The 11,864-nt window shown below is 38.8% G+C and overlaps 1 protein-coding gene across 1 annotated transcript; it reads left to right on the top strand.

Annotated features, from left to right (window-relative positions):
* The first annotated feature begins 1,163 nt into the window (after positions 1–1,163).
* ldlrad2 (low density lipoprotein receptor class A domain containing 2) lies at positions 1,164–5,608 on the top strand. The gene is made up of 5 exons (XM_030778335.1): positions 1,164–1,260; positions 3,170–3,670; positions 3,810–3,956; positions 4,268–4,402; positions 5,340–5,608. The coding sequence occupies exons 1-5, from the start codon at positions 1,164–1,166 to the stop codon at positions 5,606–5,608; spliced, it is 1,149 nt and encodes a 382-aa protein (XP_030634195.1).
* The last annotated feature ends 6,256 nt before the right edge of the window (positions 5,609–11,864 follow it).

The following is an 11,864-nucleotide window of genomic DNA, read 5'->3' as shown; positions in this document are numbered from 1 at the left end:
TAAACCTGAGTCTAAGAACATTATAGTGCTTCAAATTAAGTAAATTTGCCATAGTCCTCTGTCATATCAGCCAGATGGGAGATTCAGTCACAAGATGAATTAAGACTTGAACATTCCAACAAATCAGCTACATATAACTTTTGGCCCAATTTGTGGACTGTTATTCAGACTTCACATAAGAGAACCTTAAAGACCTTGGTCCATTTTACCCTTGTCTGTGCTACCAACTCTTGCAGGTTTTTATTTTGCAACAATGCTTTGAATCTGTAACATCACTGGTAGAAATGGCAAACTTTAATATCTCACCATAGGTCAAAAATAGTCTGAAACATAAAAGTAACTTCCTGCTCTTACCTTCTTTGTCTTTTTAGTGGCTTTTTTTTGTTAACAAAAGATCCCAAGATACACAGTGATAATTAAGGCCTCTGGTCTGTAGAGTTTAACTGAACTATTTTATGGGCTATTTAACTTCACCTTTGAACTTGACTTAAGAGGTCTCACTGACTGGTTTACAAGTCACAAGTAGTTCATAAGGATATAATAGTGCACTGGATATGACATGAATTTCTATGTTAAAAGTTTTATTGTGCATGTTTACAGTTGATTATCAGTTGTTCAAAAGTGATTGTGTGTCAGAACTCAAACCTATTTGATTTTCTTACAGTTCTTCAAAGAGAGTCTCTCTTTTTTGCCAGTCAAGGTCAAACTAAGGAGACAAGTTTAATCAAGACCTGTGTGACAGATGGTGAACACTTTCTGATTCACTTTAAAGGACTGCTTTGGGGGCTGAAAGGGGGTTGTTTTAGGGGGCAAGGCCTCCTTCTTTAGATCCGCTACTCTGGGGCTGTTGTCATGGAAATAGCTTAGACGCAGAGATGTGACAAAGGGGTTTAAAAAGCACAAAAGCCACGATGATGAAGAACGAGTCACCACAAGGCTTTGGAAACAGCTTGGGAAATTACTAGAGCGTAGTGGGGAAAGCCCCCTTTTTCTGCAAGGACCGCTAAAACTCCCAACTGTATATTCAAGAAATGTTTACATTATGTCTTAGGCATGGTTTTATGATTACATCGATACAAATGCGACTAACCTAAAGACTCTCGATTGTGGAGACGTACTATCAAGAGGTCTTCACTGCACACAAGAGTCAGGACACTTCGAAAATGGTCAAACTGAGAAGCAAAACATCTGTCCAGCGCCTGTCGAAATGGTTCGTGCTACTCAACTTAATGACGCTCCAAACGGACGCCATGGAGACAGGTATGGAGATGGACGATCAATTCCTGTGATTTATTTAACTTTTGATTCATCAGTTTGCCACTTGTTGCAATTACTCTCGCGGGGCGGTCTCGCTTGTGTATGTTATATATTACAGGGGCATTATTTTTGTTGCTTGACGTCCTAGTTTGTCTGGAACATGTACCTGTGTGATCACCAAATGGTTTTATCATCAGATGCGCGGTCCACGAGAGACATTGAATTAAATCTCAAAAAGTTGCTGAGACGGTTAAACTGAATTGATAGATGACCTGAGAGTGGTACTTAAATTCATACACTACATTGGAGAGAACAGTTTACACATCCATATATCTCACGAGACCACAGTTTACAGATCCATTCACAGACCTACAGCTTCAATTACCAGTTTTATTTCCGATTGAACCAGAGGAAATTACTGCCTTTGAAACAGTGCTTTCAGTACGATAATATAATATGTTAATCACTAAGTACAGGTTAATCACACGTTTACTTTGAGACTGAATGTCCCAAATTTACAAATTTCATTGGCCAGGCATTACAATAAATTATATATTTACTTATGTGTAACTAGTATTGATTAAAGTGTCAGCTTTCCTGCGTTCAGCAGAAGAAGTCATACATAATGTAGAATTGTATATAACCATATTAATATTAGTTAGTTAGTTAGTCCATTTAATTATAGAGCAGCTATCATAGATTCTATTATAATAGAGCAGGTATCGCAGATCATATTATACATAGGGGAATTGTACCTTAATGTGGGAGAACTGATGTATACATGTTCTAGACTTCTGTTTTAACTCGTAAACCTTTTATTTTCATAATTCTTTGCAGACCTAAGCTATCAGCAGTCACTTGTTTTGATTTGGTAAATTAAAGCGATTTCATTCTTGGTCTACAAATACTTGGTCTACAAATATTTCAAAGATTGATGCATGTAAAAATTGCTATTCCAAATTTATTTGTGACTCATGAATTTCTCATAAACCCAGAACAAACAGCACTTAAATTAAACCCACATCCTTGAATGAAATCTCTTTGGCTGTAATAGCCAATAGTTATACTTTGGGGGAAAGAGAGAAAAAGAAATTCACAGTAAGTCTGTGATTGTTGACTGTAGCTATACAGTTAATAGAGGAATTCATGTTTTCTTTTTATTATTTTCTAATCTACTTTTTTCAAAAGTAAAGACTTTTTAAAAAGCAAGTGAGAGAGAAAAAATCTGTAGATTCATGCTCTCTTAAAGGTTATTCTTTTCAGTGATGAATATGTGCTCAGTCAACATCAAAGCATTGAAGAGCTATCCCTAAATGCCCCTGTAAGAGACATTTTTACTGTACTAATACTGTCGGCGCATTCAGAATTGGCTTCCGTCGTAGTTATGTTTCACTCTGACCCAATTACAGTGAGAACTTAGAATCGCTTCAATGTCTTCATTGTTTAATTTGACCAATAAAAACATTTAGTGGGAGCTCAGTGTTCAGCTGTTGTACAATTTTAAGAAAACTTTGTTGAAGAACGTGGTTACGGAATATTGTGAGGTATTGGTAGTTTCCCACCCATAGAGAGTTTCTTTAGAAATTCTTGGCTGTCACGTCTGAAGGGTCCGCTAGTTGCCTATGGCAACAAAGCTAATAAACCAGGGTGCAGTTGTAAATCTTCCTATTATTTGGTTCCCGGCCTAGATGGGGGATGAGGAGCCAGCTCCGACTTTCTATCACTCTAAATAAACGATTCTATGTCATTTCTACCGTGATTAAAATTTTATAGAATACTTTAAAAGGATTGGATATTATCCCACTAAGGGAGTTGATCGGATTGTTTGGTAAAATAACAGGAATGGGAGGTATTAATCTGTGTACATGTGAAACTTTTCTTTTTCCCATCTCTTCTTCTCTTGCTCCGACAGTGAATGTTGTTGACTTCTGTGGCCAGACCATTCGGGGGGATGGAATGATCGTCAACTCTCACCAGGAGTCCAGGAAGTACTATTTTGTAACTATGGGAACTGACTGTCACCTCACTATGCAAGCTGCCACGCCACGCGACAAGGTGCAGTTCCACTTTCGTTTCTTCCTAGTCTACAGCCTGCTGAGAGTATCACCACTCAGCCCTGCTCCCCTTTTCCCAGAGTCCCCCAGGGGTCCAGCTATGATGGGCCCAGCCCGTCCGGACGTTCGTATGGAGCCCACTCCTGGGGATGGAGCAGCGGACCCTTGTCACGCAGGCTCATACATCCAGTTTTATGATGGGCGAGATAAAACATCACCCCCCATAGGCCCACCACTCTGTGGAAAAAGCCCTCCCCGCCCGGTCCTATCGACTGGGAACTATCTGACCCTTCGTTTGGTGACCAGGGGGACACAACCAAGGGTTGACTTTGTCGGGGACTTCACATCTTTCAGGCTGGGTAATGTTAGTCGCAATACTAATTGTATCTAGAGGCACATCGCGATGCCTTTATGCTATAACTTTTCTGTGAAGGCACAAAATTGATTTTTCCTGCAGCAGCTCTTAACTGAGTTACTTTGCATGTCTTGACAATTCAGGATTTAACCAGTCGGCATGCAGCACAGAGCCGTACTTCAGCTGTCGGAACGGAAAGTGCATTCCCATGAGCCTTGTGTGTGATGATGATAAGAACATTGACAACTGTGGTGATGGAAGTGACCTGGCAGACTACCCAGGGTGCACTGGTTAGTTATTTTCTTCTTCTGCAATCATACAACATTAAAAACAGCAATACCTAACAATACTGACCAAAGGTACATGCAAAATATTATCAATACAATCTGTACAGAATCTGTGCAGAACATATCCGTATAATTTTCAGTTACTCTCCCATTACATTCTCCATAATGAAACCAGTCTTTTTCAACTCAAAATAGACAGGAGGGGGGTTTTTTGTCCTCACTTGGTTGATATTGAAGTCATAACATAGCAGATGCCTTTTTTGATGGATGCTCCCTCTGAATCTTCACTGCCTTTTCTTTGCTCTGTCTTGTAGGTCAGTTGTCTACTGTTCAGACCATCCAGCCCCACATTAGCCCGCCAGTGCCTATTAATCTGCCCACTGCATCAGTGTTTACCCGTAACAGCTGTGGAACACCCAATGCTATCTCAAACCCAGATTCTGTGTCAGGTCAGTCCCTAACCGAGCAAGTGTGTTTACAGTAACAGAGTTGTTTTATGCCTGATCACGGCTACTTATCTGAAATATAAAATTTAAGACTGGCTTTGGTGAACTCTCCAAAGAATAAAAAAAGAATGTGATTAAAATTTTATGGATTGTAAAATTTCTCTTTTTACTGGATAGAGCCCAAAAAGTGGCGGTACATTAAAAGTTTGTGTCATACAGAAATTTTGATAGCGGATTATCCAGGAGGTCACATAAATTTCAAGTGTCAACTTTATTCAGGTCATGATTCAGCAGTGGTAGCGAATGACATTGGTGTAAGTTTTAAAGTTACTTGTTTCTATTATGTGCCACACTTAAGTTGTAATGTGATTATTTCAGCAGTGAGAGGCATAAAAACAAACCGGGGAGCACACAGGGGCAATAAATCAGCTGGAAGTGAGGGCCACTTGAGAATATTACCCTCTAAGTACCCCATAAAATGTGGTTGTTAAACCTAAATTACCTCTTTGTCAGGGACAAATCTACAGGTGCTTAAATAACACTACTATAATTCCTCTCAAAAGTTTGTAATCTGACAGTTTCTACACATTGCCCTTTTGTTTCAAATTAAATTTTTTATTTCACACAAAAGCAATTTACCTCTTAATTCAGCATGCATGATACTCTTAATATTGTGAGATAATTAGTTATAAGATGGCCCTTGAATAAGTGTTGCATAATGTCACACATAAATGATGTAGTGTGTTGTGTATGCTCTGAGAGACATAGGACATACATTTTGGTTTTTGTGTTCTATGTCCCTCAGAACATGTACCACAAAAAGGTGGCCAGGCCTGGTGCTCTCTATGATCCTGTCTTAATTTCATAATCTCTGCTACCCTGCCCTTAATATCGCCCTTGGTCATGCTTTATTGTAATTTCGTGTCTGGCGATCTTTCAGACTCTCCGCCGTCCGTGTCCCTGCTGGCCTTGTACATCATACTGGGCTTAGTGGCCGGAGTTGTGTTACTGTGCTGGTGCTGTTGGTCACCAGGCTGGTTCTTGTGGAGGGTGAGCGTTTGTCGCTTCCTGCCGTGCTGTAACTCCTGCTGCGCCTCCTGTCAGCTCTGTGGACGTAGCTGTACCCAAAACAAAGAGCACCGTCTGGCTAAGGTTACACCCGATGGTGCAACAACACCACCTGCTACCACTACCACTGTGGCAGTGTAGCTGCTCCAGCAACTGGCCAAACAGTGGGCTTTGATCCTTCAGTGAGCTTCAGTAGAACCTCACATATGACAAAGTGTTACAGGCTGATTATTATCATCATTAATGTAAATACAATACAAAAAAGGAAAAGTTTTCTTAAGGCATTTTGAAATTATAGTTTTTCTTTGTTTGTTTGTTTGTTTTTTGACTGCCTGTTTGAAGTGTTTTCATGTTGTCTTTTTAGGACATTAATTCTTTTTCAGGTCATTTTAAAACTTCTGCAATCTTTTTTATACTTTGCAAAAAAGTGACAGATGGAGATTATATCCATTGAATTAACCAGTCACCTTTCAGCTGTTCATTAGTACCATACACATATTGTACATAAAATGTTTTAAGTGACTGTGCTGTTATGTTTTGGCCAAAAATCCCCCCCAGGAGAAATTCCATTTCCACTCTTTCTATCAATTGGTTATGTTAGTTTATCACCTTGTTGGATTATCTAATGTCAAGAAACAGTAAAAGCAATGTTGTTCCAAATGTAATGGATAAGACAAACACAGTTTAAAAACATTCTATCCTTTCTATGTTCATGTTTTAAATTGTTTAATTTGATTACATAATTAATCTCTGTACCAATGTAGTGTATATGTGTGAAGGCCCCTCAGGGGCTGAACATTAGTAAAGGCTACATTTCTACTCTTATTGTTGCTAAGATACCAAACACAATTCACTCTCCATGGCAGATTAAGTCTGATCTGAAGGTCCCTGTAAAGTTCCAGGAATGAGTGTATCTTTGCTCTAATGAACAGTTCCTCGGTCAAAAAGCAGTCATTGAATACAAGCACTGTTTTGTGCCCTCTTTCCAAAGTTAGTATTCCTAACTGTGTCTCTTGAACAGCTGCTAGGGCATATGACTTTGTCTGCAGGAATGAGTTTGAACAGTGAAACCAAACTTACTTAATCATTGTTTATTAAGCCAGGGATTTTTTTTACAAAGTAACACACATTAAACCAAAAGCAGATGAGCTGCCAGTTACATGCAAGATGTCGGACTGCTTTGCTCCACTGGAGTTCATTTTATCCTGGAACATTACTAACAGGGTCAAAGAAGGGTGAATGCAAGTTTGTTGAGGATCACCATTAAAGTCAAAATAGTTTAAGACTGAGAATAACCTATTTTTGTGGGACCAGAACAATTAGTTAAAAATGTGAATTAGCAAAATTAGAAACACAATGAACAAAAAAGTGTTCCAAAATGTGTTTCTAAATAACTGATTGTATTTCATAATTTCAAAACTTTTCTGAAAGGGAAGCTGATTACAATTACAGCTTTCTGGACAGTAACGTCCTGTGAAAAACAAATGTTGGTAATATAGAATTTTTTTAACATTTTACATTTTCATTGTCAGTAACACTAGGATGTTACAGTGCATTTCATGTGTTGATTATCCTATGCTGAATTAAACCATACATTAAACATAAACCTCACAAGCTCTAAAAGTTAAAAAATTATGAACCTACAGCAATAAACCAATATTATTATGAACAGGCGATTGGGCTGCAGAAATTGTTCATAGCTCAAACAGTTGGTTATACAATGTAAAGTATTAGGTCTGAGTGGGAAGCCAAATTCAAACCAATTTGGCGGCAGTGTGGTGCAATGGTTAGCGATGTCACCTCATAAGAAAGAATTTGGGGATTTGGGTTCTCTTTGAGTGAAGTTTGAATGTTTTCCCTGTCTTTGTATGGGTTTCCTCCCACAGCTAAAGATGTGTGTCTTGGGATATTTCAGATGCTCATACCATTGTTTCTGACTGAGGCACTGGCTCAGAACTGGAGCTGGTCTCTGGGTGCTACATGGTGGTTGCCCACTGCTCCTCAATAGTTAGGGTGAGATCAGTGCGGAGGACAAATTTACTTACAGGGACCAATAAAATGTACTTCCTTACTTAAAATAATCTGTAGCTGCTGTGGCAATATATACTTAGTGTGTTGTAAAAATGTGTAGAAAAATCATATCAACATTCAGTCATGTCACATTATGAAAATGATAATGTGCATTTTCCTCCTCTATAGTGGTTATTTAGTTGGACGATGGTGGTTCTTCAGTCATTGGCTGAAAACTTGATATTTTGTGATTTGTTTCATATCACATGCAAAATGCTACACTGCTCCTAACCTTCAAAAGTACAGCATGAAATATTTCACCATGAATCAAAATTACAGTACTTGGTACATGTAATGATAATATTTCTAGGTTTATGGAGTGCTGTCATGAAAATATCACTGCAAGATCTATCTCTGTCTGTCTGAATATATGAAATGGAATTCACCAACACGTGAATATTTGTACATAAACAATAAAAGTATTAGTTGTCAAACAGTTGTTTCAGTGAAGCAAGGGTTTGATTTTGATTCTTAGACTTTCTTTCCTAAAAATCAAGAAACCAAGGGTTTGGCAAGAGCTTCAGTTTCAAACTGTGTCTGTTGCCTCTGTAACTCGTGGCAACCTTTCAGAATAAATCCTCTTTGCACTAAGGGGTCTCGCCCTTTTCTCTCTTTTACAATATCTGATTTTCCCATTACCTCTTTGTAAAAGTCACTTTTGACATTTTATATGTGAAATCATTGTTCGATCATAAGCAAAGGACAATTGTAAATTAATGGTAAAGAATACCATTTAAATATATTATTCTTTTCTGTATCAGCCTGATGCACTGACACTTGTTAAGCTTTTGAATTATGTAGGTGGGAATGGATTTCCTATGTTGACCCCATTAAAATCATGCTTACGTTCTCAGAATAAATGGCTTTGCATTGTTCCTCTGGTATCTCAGCTCCACAAGCTGCTTCACACGTCATCTCTGACACATTTACACAGAGCTGCTAGATTGTCCTTGGTTCAGTGAGGTGTAGTTAACAAGGCAAATGTAAATATACCTCGGACCGAGACGCGCTATACTATTCAATGCTATACAATGTTGGGGCTAAAAATACCATTTTACGCCTTTACTAATACCTAAAAAATTGTTTTCCCACTGGCCTTTGTTGATAATTGGTTTTGAATAGAAACCTTGAACAACATTCACATCCTGTTTGACAATCATGACTTCAGAAGAAACCAATGCAATATCACAGTTTACATCAAAATTCTACCAAAAAAAAGAATCATCCTGGCGGACATGAGAGCTAAGAGGTATCTAAAGACTTCATGTATTTTGATGTCACACCAAGAGCCAAGCCATTCCAAAACTGTGATCAACATTACCTCAACCTTTCCATGATATGATAGCCCTCTCTACTGGCTAATGTTGTTTGGTACACCCTTGTCCTGCAAAAATAGGTCTTTCACCAAAAAAAGTCTTTATATCACTAATCATGACAGAAATGGCTGAGACCATATCCATGGCCCTATTAGATAGTGGAACTGTCGACGCTTAAACTCACACTTTGCAAAATGACAGTTTAGCAAATTTAGCACAGGAAATGACAGACTTTGATAAGCTCAAAATAAAATCACACCAATCTCAAGTTGTTTTGTTATTAATCTCAAGTTATATCTGCCAAAATCTTTTCTTTCTCATCACTTACACATACATTACCATTAATGACAGACAACACATCACATTACTAGGAGTTTAATTCAACAACAAGGCCTACTGAGTCACATAAGGTCTTCCAATCCATAGAAAGTTTATGTAGCATTTACCAGGTTATTCCGTGTTCTGGAAAATGATGGATGGCTTTATATCACTTTCAGACTACTGTGGCACTCACACTCAGATTTGCTTTATTTACCTGTATACAGTGTATGAGCTCAAAAGTTACACAAAGAGACAACATGCTGGTACAACTTCTTCTTCACTCTCCACCTCCTGATCTTCAAATTTATTCCTGTATATTGAATAGTCATTGTTTTGAAATACAATATTTCTTAACAAACAAGTTTCCTTCGAGGTTGCACACGGCCTAAAATCTTGCATTTATCTAAATAACTCAATTACTCGACACACACACACACTATGAGCACACAAGTTTTTTTTTCTTTTTAATCCATGACAAAATAGATAGTTTTATGTTGACATTCACCTGACAAGTAATAAAAACTACTCAGATAATTAGCAGGAAAAAATGCTGTAGCCTCATAAGCAAAATCTGAGAATGGTGTTATTTGTAAAACAGTGAAAAATTATTTGAAGTGAGAATAGTGTAGGATAGTAGAAAAAATGAACTTCATGTTTAGTTTTTTCTAATTTATCATTGCAGAGATTCTTAAAAATAAAGTTGAGAAGGTTTTTCAAAGCATCTGCTATATGTTTTATGTCATAATATTATATGCTATATTATATGGCACTATGTCTGGAATGATTGGAAGCTGTCACACAAATTAGAGAAGATCTTGAAGAAAATATTTATTCAAAACACCACAATCACACTTATACACATGTACATACCATACTCATACTAAATACTAGGCTTACAACTACTACTGCTTCAAACTACAACTACTTTAAATAATACACTGCTAATAAAACACTACAACTACACTACAGTACTACTACCACTATTACTACACTACTACTTCCAACTACTACTTAAACTCTACAACTACACACAACAACAACAACAACAACAACAAAAACAAAAACAACAACAACCACTACTAAGTGCAACTACTACTATTACCACTGTGCTGCTACTACTACTACTAAGAGCTACTGACAATAACATTGATTGATGGATATAATTTAGATTATTCTTTCTAATGATATTCTATTTTCTTTTGTGTTGCAGGTCTGAGAAGAGATCTAAAAATGCTTGAGGGTATGATACTCTTGAAAACAGGGGAACACACACAATGGTGTGTTGCAGGGAACACACATGTACTTTGTCAGCCTCCTCTGCTGTGGACGTCTCTTGGTATTCTGACACACTTTGCACCTCCGCCTCGTTCTACTGCCTTGTCGTTCAGTGGTCATCACTGGCGTGGGGAAGTGACGGGCAGTGAGGCGGAGGGGATTGTCCAACGAAGGCCGTCCCGATGACCGCCGAGGAGTTTGAAATTCTTCCAACAGCTGGTGGATCATGTTCACTTGAAATTGGTAATAGGTGAGCACCTGTCCTGTGAGCCTGCGATGGACTACATAACTATTGAAAGTGGCCACATCCACAAGGTGGAAAAAAAGTTTTTTGTACCACTTTAGGGTTTTCCTGGTGCACTCAACAAAGCTGTTTTGCTTGTCAAAATTGTCAACAGAGCCCATCTTTTGATTATACTCAATTATACAGGCTGGTTTTGACACTCTGTTTCCTGTGGCATGGTCTATTTTGCCCGTCACATGCATTTCTGCCTTGTGGACTGTTGACAGTACATGGACATCCCTTTTGTCGTGCCATTTTGTTACCAGCATGGTGCCATTATTGTAAAAGGCCACCTCACCCCTGCCCATTTTTTTTCCTTCAAATTCTGGCATCCCCTTTCTTGTCGGCCTTACAGTGCCACAGGCCCCAGTTTGGTTGTACAGTAGGCACTGGAAGAGGGCAGGACTTGAATACCAATTGTCCATGAAGACAGTATGCCCTTTGTTTAGATAGGGCTGCAAAAGGGTGAGGACAACCGCTCCAGACATCCCAACACCATCAAAGTCTTGGACATAACCGGTCAGGACATCACACAGCACAAACAGCTTCACCCCAAATCTATGCCGCTTTGAAGGAATATACTGTTTAAAAGACAGTCGTCCTTTCCATTTCAAGATGGATTCGTCGATGCAGAGGTCCTTGTGGGGGTAGAAAACTTGACTGAATGACTTTAAAATTTAATTCAGAATGTTTCGAATTTCGTGAAGGGGGTCTGAGGAGGGGCTGGAGTCGCTGAAGTGGAGTGCGTGGAGGAGGAGGAAGAAACGGTCCTGAGAAAAGACTACAGGGAAGAAAGGGGCGGACAGCATGGGGTCTGCAGTCCAGTAGTCCCTCATATTATTTTTCTTGACAAGACCCATAATCATGACTGTGGCGAGGAAGGTGTAGATCTCAGCCACTGAGGTGTCCACCCATCTCCCAATCTTTCCCGCACCCCCGGACTTCTTTCTCAGGATTCTGGAATATTTGTTTGTGTTATTTGCAATAACATCCGCTGTGGATGTACTGACAAATAATTTAAAACACTCTGCCTCCGTAACTTGATCTGGATGGGTCCTCACCCCAGACTGTGAATCATCAAATGCCACTTGTTTGGGTGTAAACTCTCCTGTCCTCCGATGCCACCTCAAAA

This window comes from Chanos chanos, chromosome 6, assembly GCF_902362185.1.
Source record: "Chanos chanos chromosome 6, fChaCha1.1, whole genome shotgun sequence".
In the NCBI taxonomy this organism is placed as follows: Eukaryota; Metazoa; Chordata; class Actinopteri; order Gonorynchiformes; family Chanidae; genus Chanos; species Chanos chanos.
This window is presented reverse-complemented; position numbering and strand designations above follow the sequence as displayed.

What these genes read in the sequence shown, in the direction of transcription:
- ldlrad2 (XM_030778335.1), top strand. Translation starts at nt 1,164, where the DNA reads ATGGTCAAACTGAGAAGCAAAACATCTGTCCAGCGCCTGTCGAAATGG. An exon ending in CTTCACATCTTTCAGGCTGG is followed by an intron (nt 3,671 to 3,809) that starts GTAATGTTAGTC and finishes TTGACAATTCAG; the next exon opens with GATTTAACCAGTCGGCATGC. An exon ending in AGACTACCCAGGGTGCACTG is followed by an intron (nt 3,957 to 4,267) that starts GTTAGTTATTTT and finishes TCTGTCTTGTAG; the next exon opens with GTCAGTTGTCTACTGTTCAG.